This window comes from Megalopta genalis, chromosome 14, assembly GCF_051020955.1.
Source record: "Megalopta genalis isolate 19385.01 chromosome 14, iyMegGena1_principal, whole genome shotgun sequence".
NCBI classification, from domain to species: domain Eukaryota; kingdom Metazoa; phylum Arthropoda; class Insecta; order Hymenoptera; family Halictidae; genus Megalopta; species Megalopta genalis.
Genome location: NC_135026.1, coordinates 6622169 through 6635204, shown reverse-complemented (window position 1 = coordinate 6635204; position 13036 = coordinate 6622169). Strand labels below are relative to the sequence as shown.

The window sequence follows — 13036 nt, the reverse complement described above, 5'->3', positions numbered from 1 at the left end:
TTTTGGTCCACATTCAACATTCCACTGTTCGACCGATAGAGGAACAGCGCCGTGGATTGTTTGTCAATATCTTCGAGTTAGCTGATTTTTTACTGACTTTTCTGTTCAAAGCAACCGTTTCACGATGACACGAAAGTCCGAGAAAATATCCTGACTGTGACTGTGTCGGAGTGTGCACCGTGTACGTATACGAAAGTCCGGAGATAATACTGTCAAGAAGAGAACGTCGTGTACGTGCAATAATGCTACTTTTATATGCAAGTCAGGAATTCCATCTGTTTCATTAAGAAAAAGAATGTTTGAAACCCTTGCATTACCAGGAACGTCCAATTATATTACTGAATTATGCTTGTTTAAGTTGCACGTTATCATGGATATTTAATGAGAGAAGCAAGTTTTTTGCCGTGTTGGGAAAGTTGCAAATTTATAGTGCACAGGAAAAAAAAGACGGATAACCCTCGATGAAAAGAAAAGTTCCATAAACTGGCGCTTTCAATCGGTAAGTCCGCGAATAAACAATGTTTAATCATCGCCTCATCGAGAATCAATTCTATTTAAGGATTTCTTCAAATAAATCGATCTATGATTTTTTTTTAAATAATACGTTGCACACGATTGCGTTCACGCAGACGCGTGTACGTTAAGTAACAATTAAAGAATGATAAATCCAAAAATAAAATCATAAATATTGATTGATAGACTAACTGGTTGTTGTTTTGTTTCAGGTACTATTTGAAAAAAATGTACATCAGAATGATACACAGAACGGATCTAGATAGTTCGTATAGTAAAGATGAACACGTTCGACAGCTATTTATCTTGTTTAGTTGATGCACAGACCATTGTCTTAGGCAATTCTGAATTAACTTTATTGCATATCTTTATTCTTGCTCTTCCGGAGCAATCTTATTGTCGTAAAGTACCCAGTGTTCATAAAATCATTTTTAATGAGGCTGAAGGCACGTACAGGAAGGCGAACTCTCTTTTGAGAAGGTACAGTGTTCTACAACTGACTTTCATGAACAATGAACCATTCGGGAAGTGGAAAACGTCAGGCGAAGGTTCTGGAAGAAAACTATTGGGATTGCAGTGTCTGCACATATAGAAATACAGCAGAAGCATTTAAGTGCCTCATGTGTGACGTCCGTAAAGGAACTTCTACGCGGAAACCCCGCATAAATCCTCAGCTTGTGGCACAGCAGGTCGATTATTTATGCATTATTCAGTGTACCGTCTTTCTTGACTCTTTAAAATAACACGATCATTTTATGTTACAGGTGGCACAGCAACAGTATGTACCACTATTGAAGCCAGGGAAAAAGGAAGGTAGTAGCGGCGGTAGTACGGCTACTAGTGGTAAGGAGAAAGACCGTAAATTGGACAAACCAAGACGGAAAAATAGGCATCCACCTCGTCTTAAAAATATAGACCGCAGTACAGCTCAAACCAATGAAGTGACAGTAAACAACGTTACTGTCGTAATTACGGAGTATAAGCCAAAAGTGAAGAAAAGTTCCGATCAGTCTGGTTTATCTAGCAGTGCATCATCTGAGAATGGAAGTCAACACGATTCTAATCAAGACTCTAGAAGTTTGGATATAGGAACTGATGCTTAGCTCAACGCGGTATATCACATATGTGTATGAATTAATCTAATTAATATATTATATAATGTACGTCAATCTCTATGGACTATGGTACATTTTGTGGACAGAAGCAACTACTTTTTCTATGTGTTGCAGATTATATAACATTCAATGAGGTCAGACGTTTTATGCTATCAGTGGACTCATTGAATTCTTTGATTTCAATGTAATATAAGACTTGTGGTCATGTATCGTTGTTTTGTAGGAACATCAAAATTACCAGTTCATAATGACAATGATGTAGTTCATATTCAGACGCATCAACTGAAGTTGTACTTAATGTTATTTATTCCATAGCTTGAGAGTATTCTAAATTACGCGTTCTAATATTTAATTCAATATTTTAGATAATTTTATTTGTGCAACTTCGGATATTACTTACTCTATTTACATAGTATCGACTGTAACAAGCGCAGTTACGTGCATTAATACTACAAAATGGAATTTTATATATCCATTGTTGACATAATGATGTCCGCATACGACTTTCATTGAATCTATAACACCACTGCCAGAAAGCATGTTGTAAGATTATCGTTAATTAGAATGTTTTAATCGACTCATTTATGTGTGAGTTATTTAATTTGTTTATTTAATAATTACTGTGACAGTGAATTCAGAAACTGGCATTGGTACGTATATATACCTTTATCCCATTCCAAAATTATCTATGTACGAATTTCATTTATTGTATGCTTTATAGCTCGGTAACAAATCAATACCAATCATATAGAAGTTTCCAATTTATACACGTGGAAGATTTTGCAATTGAAATACATAAAGTAATACAAAGTGATACACAATTTTATAAATTTTAGAGGATATTTGATTTTCTAATAAGCGCGTCCATTAATTTTGATTGTTCATATATTATTTATTGTATTAAAACACCTCGGAAAAAATATTTACATTACATAGTATACTTAAATGATGTCAGAGCATATAGATTTTATATACGAACTGTAAACAATACTGGAACAATCTATTAAACATTAATTTCTATAATTAGTAATATCGCTAAATCATGAAGCAATGCAGTGGGAAACTTTCTTTTTATTATTGGTATTATTATAAAATAACCATTAATGCTACAGAGCTGGCACATATTAGCAACTGCCTGATCACTTTAAACTGTGATTTATAATTCATTTCATATTTATTTTTAAATGTTTTACGTTACCAGGTAATCAATATATTACCAAAATCGAATCACAAAGTAAAAAGTTATTGACTGTAAGGACCAGAGCATAACGGGATTATTTCATAAGTGTATAAAATTACAAAATGTCATATAAATAATTATTTTCAAATGTTAGTATGCCAGTTACAATAAAACACGAAAATTAATTTGTGAATAAAATTAACGATCTGCATCGTAACTCCGAAAGTAAACAATACTTTTTGCAAATATTTACACATAAGTACAACATTACTCGGATAACAAGTTTCCATCTCGTAAATAGTATTTCATAAATATCATCGGGATTATAATTATATAAACCTTTTATAAAAAAAAATGTCCGATTTATACTAAAAAGATATCGATTTTTATTAACATTTTATTAGTTCTCTTTTTTCTTAATTATGTAAATTCTCTTCTTAGATAAATAATTTGCGTGTACATACTAGTTTTACGAAAAAAAAATTGATCGATTAGGTAAAAGATTTCTTCAAATCCTATTAGAACATCACTCCGAAACAATATATAGTCTTAAAATTGTTACTTTACTGTGTACAATTTGGGTATCCATATTTTACAATATAGTAGGTATTTAGTAAATGTTAAAAACATCAGTTTTTGAATAATTTTTTCGTATTCTTGCGGTAATCGAATTAATGCGAATCAAAAATATGTACCCATTGCCTTCATCGTATAAGAATATGTTAAACCAAATAAAATTGGATTTGTGTGTGTTGTAAATGATTAGGAAATTAATATGTTGTACAGATTGTAAAACTTTCGAAAAACACTGTTGGGATTAACATTATATTATTACAAGAAAAAAAAATAAATTAAATGTTTTAAGAAAAGAAATTATAGAAACTTTCTACGTCTCTCCGTTGTGATTTTTTTGAAAATTTTATTTGTATCAAGTACCATACAAAATATAACAGAACACTTAGTACCTCTTATGTACAGTCTTTGCTGAATTCAACATTAGTACAATTTGTCATTTAGATTTTAGAGATTTCTTAAATTTATTCTTCGTCTTCTTTTCAAACGTAGTATTAGAGCCACTGTCGTTACTAAGCATTATTGATCCTACATTATCTGTTATATCCATCATTTCATTGTGATTGTTACTTTTCGGTATCCTATCTTCAAATCTTTCGTACACTATTCAACAAAATATTATATTATGTTATATGAAATCGTGGAACGATTAAATGTGTAAGTATCAATCCATTTATATCATGAAACTCACCTTTCGCTATTTTAGCGAAGTCGAATATTCTAAGATTGTGCGACTTGTTATCGCCGCCAGCGGAGAAAGTAAGAGGATTATTTGGACTTGACGCGAGACATAATAAAGCACCGAGATTAGTTTTGTTCTCCCAAACACACGACGGCTCTTCGTGTTTAATTATATCCCACACTTTTATAACGCCATCGTTTGAGGAGGTAACAAGGAAACCAGGGCATGATGAGCTTAGAGACAGACCTGAAATCATGATATCATAAATACTCTAATTCCTACGTATTGCACTGTCTATATGTAATTGTTGCAAGCACCTGTAACTTCTTTGGTATGAGCCTCTATACTCCAAATTGGTTTATTTTGCCTGATATCGAAATACAGCATGTGACCATTATCTGTGCTTGCCTGCAATAAAAACATCAATATGTGAAAACTTTGTCATAGAAATAGAAATTATCAAATGCACTATACTAACTATACAGTAGTTTGGATCAAATTGATTCCATAATACTCTTTCTACTTCCCCCGATGTCTCCCAAGAGTTTATAACTGTTTGGTCTCTGCAGTCAAACAATCTAACCATTCTATAAGGATAAAATAAATCTTTAAAACACATTCGAATAGCATTTGATCTGAATATGTCAAGAACTTACTTATCTGCACAGCCTGTTAATAATTGATGCGTTTCTGTTGGGTGCCATTTTAACGATTGAATTTTTTCATCAAAAGAGGTAATTTTATTAACAGGTGTACCATTTTCTAAATCCCATAACAGAACAGTTTGGTCAACTGATCCACTAGCTAGCACATGCCTGTAAGAAAGATACCCACAACATTATAGTGTATCAATATTTATATTTAAGTACATAACTCCAAACTCTAGTAGATACTTGCGTGTAATTCTGATTCCAAGCCAAATCTAAAACCGCATCTTTATGTCCAATACGTTTTATGTTCTTTTTTTTGCTTGGTTTATGACCAAGTTTGTAGGCTGGTTCTAAACAGTCTACTAAATCTAAATCCCATACTTCAATAATGGGGCTCATACTACCAAGCGCACATAAATTACTTGGTTTTGAGTCGGCAGGATCAAAGTTGAGCCATTCTATACACAATGGAAACGATGGTAATAATATGTCATGATGACAATAAAAAGAATCTTCTGCTTCATTGTAAACTGGAAATAATTGAAAACTATGTAAAATGTGAAATTTCTTTGTAAAACGCAATTATAACTTGTGCAATTACCATATATTTCCAAGATACTTGCATCTCCATCAACGTGCCCTATCACCACAAGGTTGTCATTGATTTTTATACCATCATCTTCCTTCTCTGAATCGTCGTCATCGTCGTCCTTTGTTATTAAAGGATCTTTCCCATAATTATCAAATGTTGTGATATTACCAATAGAGCAATGTATGCTACCAGCTGAGTATCACAGAAGATAATCAAATGATTTGTCAAAAAATGTATATATGAATTGAGTAATATATGTATAAAGCTTTTCTCTTACATTCTTCATCATAGTTGTCGAAACCATATTCATCCTGTTGAATAATGTTAGACTGCATCTCAGTTTCATTTTCTTGCTTCGAAACTTCATTGTCTTCGTCCTCAACATCGGCACTTTGAGAATAAAATTGATTAAATATACATATGTACATGTATCAAAAAGTTCTTAATAGAAATGCACAAATTACTTACTGTAACTCCGATTGTTTCTCCTCTAATATTTTCTTTAATTCTGTCGGCGTTAATTCAACCTGTAAGTGTTACAATCAAATGTGCAATATGTAGAACCAAATGGAAAAAAATCATTGAGCTGCGAAATTTTCTGCAATTCGTTTCAATATAATATGAAAATATAAATTTGATACATTCGGTAGATTTACATTAAAACGGACTGAAAATTTCGACTTTAAAAAACATTAACTTATTCCAAATTATTAACCTTCACAGGATTCTTAGCTGCGACTCCTTTCTTCACCCAAGTCATGCATGGTATAACATTCATTTTTATTCTATATGTCTAAAATAATGTTTAGGAAAACAATATTTATATTGCATTAAAGTTCTGTCTTTTTAAATTTAATTTCAACACACATGTGTCTACAAGTATTCTCACTGTAACTCTGAAAGTAGTATTATCATTATCATTATGATTACAGTATGTAATGCACGCTTATCTTACTCTCTAAGCTGGCGTGCACATTCCCACCATTTTACTACGCATCCAATCTGCAATGAATTCTGTCTCAGCAGTGAATCGTCAGCTAATCAGAGCAAAGAAAATTTCTATACCGACCCCTGCTAACGCTCCTCGTCATTACTGTATAAAGATAGTCACAGGTCACAGTGCATATATTTGTCTAGACGTGAAACTTCTGTCAAAAATGTCATGATGAGTAAAACTTGTATGTTACAACGTCTATGGAAAAGCCATGCATGATCAGCTGACAATGTGTCTGCTTATATGACTTCTCAAAATTCGATTAGTTAAGTGCCAAAAGTGAGTTGTACAATAATATTTACAAGTCTCATTTATACATCGCATTTACATCAAATAACTTAAAAACAAAAGTAAGTATCAAGAAACATATGGTTTTTCCAAGTCAATCATTATAAATGAAATTTTCAGGTGCACACTTCAACTATCCAGGTGGCAAAAATTTTCCATAGCATTCAAGCTAACTTAAAAAAGTGATTATCAGCTGGTCAATTTGTGTTACTAAATAGTAAATTTTATTATACAAGTTTGTACTTTTTATACAAGATTGGTGAGTAGCTTCACATATTCGCTGATATAAGAATGCTACGATTTTGCTGATAATAAAATTGTATCTTTTAGTATTGTGACAGTTGCGTTATTTCTAAATTTTTTCACCATTAAATATGGAATATACGTATAAATTTCAGCTGCAAAATGAATAGTTCATCAGATCCAAGACGCCCTGAACGGGAAGTCAGGTATAAACCTGCTGCGGCGAGCAGTCAGGCTCAGCCAAGCGACACATCAACACCAGACTACATGAATATATTAGGAATGATATTTAGCATGTGCGGCTTGATGATGAGACTAAAGTGGTGCGCATGGGTTGCATTATACTGTTCTTGCATTAGCTTTGCAAATTCTAAAGTGAGTGATGATACAAAACAAATTCTCAGCAGTTTTATGCTCTCCATATCAGCGGTTGTTATGTCATACTTACAAAATCCACAGCCTATGACACCACCATGGGCATCTGCGATTCAATAAAAATATTTAAAATCTCTATAATGTTTGTTGATTACTAATTGTTTAATATAATTTTTATTCGATTCTCAAAAGTTTTATCTGGTATAATTCAATGAACTGAAAATAAAAGAAATGGATTTAACAAGGTAATGGGAACAGAGTTGATTTCATCACTTTTATTTCTTAAAAAGTATTGTACTTTATTACATTAAATGAACCTTTCTTCTATAATTCACTTGCTCCTAAAGATATTCTACAGGTATAACTTACAATAAATTCAATAAATATTGTATAGAGTTAAATATTTTATCTACTTTTTACATAAATACAGTGACCTTGGATTTTCAATTATCAGAGATTGCTAGTAAAAATCATGCTTCTCCATTCAACCTTCCTTACAGGATCAGCTTTTTTCCAGTGGCTGCATATATTACATTCCATATATATTTTACTTACATGTACGCATACTCAGTCCCGTTTTTCCATTTTTCTCAAAAATCAGTAAAAAAGTAATTATTTAAACATGTGACTAAAGTAATCTATTGGCATTAAGTACAAAGTTCGTGTTAAACAATACGAGAAAATTATATCTAGACAATTACAAATAATAGATTTAACAAACAGTTATATTTTGTGTTGTTTCTTGATTCTATATAAATTGCCTGTACAAAAATGTGTTCTCCCAAAGTTTTGTATTAAACAAACATCGGCGGTGTAGAATAGGCCAGTGCGCGAACGAAACTTAATAAGATAAATTTATTTAATTTCTCGGTAGCAAGGCATTTCAATTTATGTAAACTATTATTTATATGGTACGTAACCTTCGTACTAATCATCCGTGATCCTACGTATGATATCTATTTACACTTAACTCTATATACATACACAATGTATATAGAAAAAGAGAGAATATATACATATACATTATATGTAATATATAGAGTTAACATTATTTGCTCGGTGTTCGTGTTTTGCTTTGCTGTTGGCAGAAAATGTTCTCGGCTTAAAAAATATTTTGTCTCGTCAATGAAATAGCTTGTCTGTACAAAGAGAAAGAGAATAGTATCCTACTATAAAAATTCAATATCGTTCAAATTTCACTATCTACTTCCTCACAGCGAGTAAATTTTACAGGATAACGTCAAAACTGCGGATCCGTCGAGTGTGCACGGACATTCAGCGAATGTTCGTGCAAAAGGAGGCTGCGATGCGTGGCCCCTTGATTTTAGAATATTTCAATTGCACCCACTCAGGGATTGAGGAAACCAATGTCGAAACAATCATACGTGACTGCGGTGTTGGCACAGATGTCTAACAAGTTACTTTACACCTATCCTGGCCATTGCCATATGGTCCCCGGTCGGTCGGTAATCTTACTATGTTAAACGCTACTTTCGCCTCGACCAACCAGTGTGATCGGATACACGTACTTCTTCCGTTTCGCGCTGAAAAACGGAGAACTGTGTTGCCCGTGCGTGGGCGTCGGCGAAAGGCCGCGTAGCAGAGGCAAAGAAGCGTCTCCGCTCATTCCGGTCGCGTCGAACTTCTTCTTCCATTCCGCTCCTAGGTCTGTCGCCGGTGCCATAAGGCCTTTGCATTCCGGAGAACTTCGAACGCTAAGGAACACGTCGTTGCTACTGTCGCGTTGTCCAGAAGAACCCTAAAATGTAAAAATCGACGTTTAATATCCAGCTTTGTATACAATTGTAAAACAACATTGTTAACATGCATCGAATTATGTACAACCCTTGTGTGAGCACCTAGATTGACACTTCTAAAATCGTTTGTACATCATTAGTGCCTACACAGGGGTTCATCCGCCATTTTGAAGAACGCTGAGATGAGGTTCCTGGAGCAAGCTCCGAGCATTTAGCTCCTGCAGAAAGTTATGTTTGCGTTTTCCTACTTATGCGAAGCAAGCATTGTACCTTGGCTTCATAAAAGTCCAAACTGGAACCGTTCGTATCATTCTCCTCTTCGACGTAGCCTTGTTGTGCCCTGCCCGAGACGTGTGACGCTCCAGAAGAATGAGAAGAGGTGTGGGGCGAAGAATTTTCGGATAAGTCGTCCCTGCAGCAGGCAGCTGTACAGACTCTCTGCTCTCTGCAATGTTCCACACAGCTGAAGCTCAATCTTATAATTGGAAACAGTTCAAATAGCTGCTTACTGCTAGGTCATTATAATATTGAACATAGTTTACGATTTAAGACAGTGTAAAAAGGCTGACACTCAACAGAAGGACTTATCCTGTTTTTGCACCAAGTGCTTTTGTACAGTTTACAGTATACAGGGTGTTCCACAATTATTTCAACAGCCGAAAATGAGGGGTAACTGAGGTCATTTGAAGTAACTTTTTCCTTTGCGAAAATGCAATCTGCGGCTTTGTTTATGAGTTATTAACGGAAAACACCAACCAATGAGAGGTGACGGTGCGAAGTTCGAGAGCCCGCAGCACGAGGCTTTGACAGATGGTCGGGACAGATTCGAGCCGCGTTCGAAGTATTGAACAAATCACGAAGCAAGAATTTTCCGGATTTTTTTTACTACGTAACAGTGATATTTTTAAGAAAAACGTTGTTCACCTTTACTTTAGAGCGTCTGAAGAATATTTACTAATTTTTCGGACACGAAATAGTAAGTAATTTAACCGTGACGGCCGTTTTAATTTACTAGTGTGCATGACACCTTGTGTGTAACATATGAAATTTTTAAGCAAGGTGTACAGTGAAGATTACCAAAGTACGTAAATGATATTTTAATTTAAATAATTCCGTGTCCGAACACAGTTCAACGAATGATTCGCAAAGCTAATTTAATAAATAATAATCGTGTTAAAGGACGTAAGGGATATGTCTGTTAGAGAAATTTGTTGACCTTGACATAGCCTTGACGTAACCTTGACATAGCCTTGATATAGCCTTGACATCGCATTGACATCGCCTTGACATAACTGCCTTGACATAACCTGCCCGGAGACATCCTTCTGTTCGTCGCCGTCGGATACATGAAGTGGATTTTACAACTAAATGGGTGAGTATCTTATTGATAATATTCTTCATATTTCTCTAACAAACATATCCCTTACGTCCTTTGACACGATTATTATTTATTAAATTAGCTTTGCGAATCATTCGTTGAACTGTGTTCGGACACGGAATTATTTAAATTAAAATATCATTTACGTACTTTGTTAATCTTCACTGTACACCTTGCTTAAAAATTTCATATGTTACACACAAGGTGTCATGCACACTAGAAAATTAAAATGGCCGTCACGGTTAAATTACTTACTATTTCGGGTCCGAAAAATTAGTAAATATTCTTCAGACGTTCTAAAGTAAAGGTGAACAGCGTATTTCTTAAAAATATCACTGTTACGTAGTAAAAAAAAATCCGGAAAGTTCTCGCTTCGTGATTTGTTCAATACTTCGAACGCGGCTCGAGTTCGTCCCGACCATCTGTCAAAGCCTCGGGCTGCGGGCTCTCGAACTTCGTGCCGTCACCTCTCATTGGTCAGTGTTTTCCGTTAATAACTCGTAAAGAAAACCGCAGATTGCATTTTCGCAAAGGAAAAAGTTACTTCAAATGACCTCAGCTACCCCTCATTTTCGGCTGTTAAAATAATTGTGGAACAGCCTGTATAACATGAGATCATGGACGTGTTATTTTTGTAAATTGATATACTTAACCCCTTAACGCACAATTGTTTTTTTTAAACCGGCCAAAAAAATCAATCTTTTTAATGTAATATTTTTTATGTCATATTTTATTCTTGAATAAATAATTGTTATAGCTTACAATCCCATGTAAATGATAAATATCAATAAAACGATTTTTTTTCTTTGCTTTCACATTGTTATTTTCAGTTCTCGATTATATTCGAGTGTGAAAAATTATAGCAGCATAAAATACAACGCCGCTCGAATTATCTCGAGTGTGCACAGTTTGGCCTGTTTAGCGCGCTCGAATTAACTCGAGCGTACAAGTTAAGGGGTTAAGCTAGTTACATTAATATATTAATAATTAATAGGTACAAAGTTTCGACACCTATCCAATTAATCTACGAATAATGCAAGCTGTCATAAACTGGGAAGGGTAGCCTAATTTGGACCTGGCGAAGATTGGACTATCTCTTAACGGATCCTATAGCTCATTGTGAATAACTTTTGTAAACAAAAATCATGCATTGCGCCCACGGTTTCTATGTTATACGTTGTAGCGGTCACTCGAAGCGTTGCCAAAATTTCTTGTTAATTGAATTGTACCTTCTGACGGTGACAGAGTCCCGTCTCCTCGGCACTGGCGGCGGAAGACCAGCGGTCAAGCTCCTGGCGCTCTCGTAGCTCGCCTCGCTATTCCCGCTGCTGGTGTTACTGCCGTTGTTCCCCTCCCTCAGGAAGTAGTTCTTCGCCGAGAGCATGGCGAAGTGAAGGTTGTTCTTCAAGTCGTCCGCCGCCGTTGACAAGTTTCCCGATATTTTCGGGGTGCGCCTCATCGGCCTCGGTGGTGGCACCGGTGATGGAGGGTTACTCGATGCTTCCGAAAGGGTTTCCGGCGTCGCCAGCGGCGCTGTTCGAGAGGCATCATCCCAGTCGCTCCGACGGTTCGACCTATGTGCGACAACAACCTTTCACATAATCGTTCCCACTCCACCACTGGAACATCAGCCGAAGAGCGACATTCAGCTTCGAAGAGAACAGTGGCAGAAGACTGTACACGTTAAACGGAATGCTCCTCTTAGGCTACCGATCTTCTCGGACGGAAAGGGTCGAAGTGGATCGCGCTCGTCCTTGAAGGACCCCGTGGCATTGGCAATAGCTGCAGCGATTTCTCGGTGGGGGACTCTCGCTGCAACGAGTCGAGGCAATTAAGCGAGACCCCGATTAACGTGGAGATTTACTAGACTTAGAAGTAGTTCGTAATTGTACGTGAAAGGTTATACCTCAGCGATTGAGATGATTTCTTAATATGTTGTCATCATCACTTTTCTAACCTCGACCTAACCCAGACGTATGTTTATAACGTTCGCTCATAGTTGTCGAGTCTGAGCTGGATCTGGCTTAACCTGGATTAGGTCTGGATTAGGTCTGCTATATTTGTTTCAACACTCAATATTTAGAGTAGTTGTGTAGCCACAGTGTCCCTGAATATATCTCGGGGATCAAGCCCGAGTGGCGGTTCTACGTATAAGCAAAAGTTGTTTAGTAGGTTAACCTTTACGATATACATATATACATATATAACTGTTACGCTCTGTGTCCTGATTAGTTGTCGTCCAACCGACCGGCCAACGCGACAAGAAACAAACAAAACACATCTTATGGTCGCGTCACGATCGTAGATTATCCTTTGTTTCATTTTTGTCACGTTGATGGGTCGGTCAGATTTACGGTCGCTGTACGACATACGATTTGCTCTATGGAAGTCGGCGAGTTGTAACCTTTCACGCATAATTACTAATCGCTTTCCTCGTTGCCGGCTCTCGGTGCTCTTCGAATGGACTTCGGGTATAGATTCGGCGCGACGAGGGCCGCGTAGAAACGGCTGCAGCCCTCAGGGGCAGCGGATCCCCTTGTGAACGACGTTCCTTCAAGGACCGCCTGTTACTCGGAGACTTCGGTGCAATAATGATCGTTCGTGCGCGCGGCTGTTTAAGCGGTGAATACTGCGAGTCGTGAAACAAGCGAATGTGAACGAGAGCGTGACGCAAATCCGATGAGATTATCGTGTGA

At 36.1% G+C, this 13036-nt stretch overlaps 4 protein-coding genes across 12 annotated transcripts in view; 2 read left to right on the top strand and 2 right to left on the bottom strand.

The window, feature by feature from the left end:
* Nucleotides 1–43: 43 nt before the first annotated feature.
* Nucleotides 44–3681, top strand: RYBP (ring and YY1 binding protein). Of its 2 annotated transcripts, XR_013034820.1 has the most exons (4): nucleotides 44–499; nucleotides 726–1202; nucleotides 1278–1673; nucleotides 1743–3681. XR_013034820.1 is itself a non-coding variant. In XM_033479534.2 (3 exons), exons 2-3 carry the CDS (start codon nucleotides 1026–1028, stop codon nucleotides 1614–1616), a joined length of 516 nt encoding a protein of 171 aa, XP_033335425.1. In that variant the 5' UTR covers nucleotides 45–499; nucleotides 726–1025; the 3' UTR covers nucleotides 1617–3681. The 2 variants fall into 2 exon arrangements, 1 of the variants encoding a protein (XP_033335425.1); XM_033479534.2 differs by having other exon boundaries at nucleotides 45–499; nucleotides 1278–3681.
* Nucleotides 3682–3703: 22 nt separating this feature from the next.
* On the bottom strand, nucleotides 3704–6228 carry LOC117225777 (no child left behind). Its single transcript, XM_033479533.2, has 10 exons — nucleotides 6021–6228; nucleotides 5774–5832; nucleotides 5583–5695; nucleotides 5315–5497; nucleotides 4961–5243; nucleotides 4720–4878; nucleotides 4542–4650; nucleotides 4381–4471; nucleotides 4073–4309; nucleotides 3704–3984 (listed from the first exon to the last, which is right to left on the bottom strand). Exons 1-10 carry the CDS (start codon nucleotides 6081–6083, stop codon nucleotides 3818–3820), a joined length of 1464 nt encoding a protein of 487 aa, XP_033335424.2. The 5' UTR covers nucleotides 6084–6228; the 3' UTR covers nucleotides 3704–3817.
* A 262-nt stretch (nucleotides 6229–6490) lies between these two features.
* Nucleotides 6491–7931, top strand: LOC117225851 (PAT complex subunit Asterix). The gene is made up of 3 exons (XM_033479636.2): nucleotides 6491–6649; nucleotides 6708–6846; nucleotides 6986–7931. Exon 3 carries the CDS (start codon nucleotides 6993–6995, stop codon nucleotides 7323–7325), a length of 333 nt encoding a protein of 110 aa, XP_033335527.1. The 5' UTR covers nucleotides 6491–6649; nucleotides 6708–6846; nucleotides 6986–6992; the 3' UTR covers nucleotides 7326–7931.
* inaE (inactivation no afterpotential E) overlaps nucleotides 7466–13036 on the bottom strand; it is a 146322-nt gene continuing 140751 nt past the window's right edge. For 7 of the 8 annotated variants that reach the window (XM_033479631.2, XM_076526322.1, XM_076526329.1 and 4 more), the window contains 3 exons: nucleotides 11570–11914; nucleotides 9233–9407; nucleotides 7466–8964 (listed from right to left, as the gene is read on the bottom strand). In XM_033479631.2, the coding sequence (XP_033335522.2) occupies nucleotides 8686–8964; nucleotides 9233–9407; nucleotides 11570–11914 (799 nt within the window). In that variant the 3' untranslated portion in view covers nucleotides 7466–8685. Of the gene's footprint in view, nucleotides 8965–9232; nucleotides 9408–11569; nucleotides 11915–13036 lie in introns of those variants that run through there. The other variant, XM_076526328.1, reaches the window with a different exon arrangement.

Excerpts from the sequence above, each read along its gene's own strand:
- LOC117225777 (XM_033479533.2), bottom strand. The coding sequence starts at position 6,083 with ATGAATGTTATACCATGCATGACTTGGGTGAAGAAAGGAGTCGCAGCT. Across the intron at positions 4,879-4,960 it reads GCTTGGAATCAGAATTACAC|GCATGTGCTAGCTAGTGGAT; the intron begins GCAAGTATCTAC and ends TCTTTCTTACAG. Across the intron at positions 3,985-4,072 it reads CTTCGCTAAAATAGCGAAAG|TGTACGAAAGATTTGAAGAT; the intron begins GTGAGTTTCATG and ends TTTGTTGAATAG.
- LOC117225851 (XM_033479636.2), top strand. The coding sequence starts at position 6,993 with ATGAATAGTTCATCAGATCCAAGACGCCCTGAACGGGAAGTCAGGTAT.
- RYBP (XM_033479534.2), top strand. The coding sequence starts at position 1,026 with ATGAACCATTCGGGAAGTGGAAAACGTCAGGCGAAGGTTCTGGAAGAA. Across the intron at positions 1,203-1,277 it reads CTCAGCTTGTGGCACAGCAG|GTGGCACAGCAACAGTATGT; the intron begins GTCGATTATTTA and ends TTTATGTTACAG.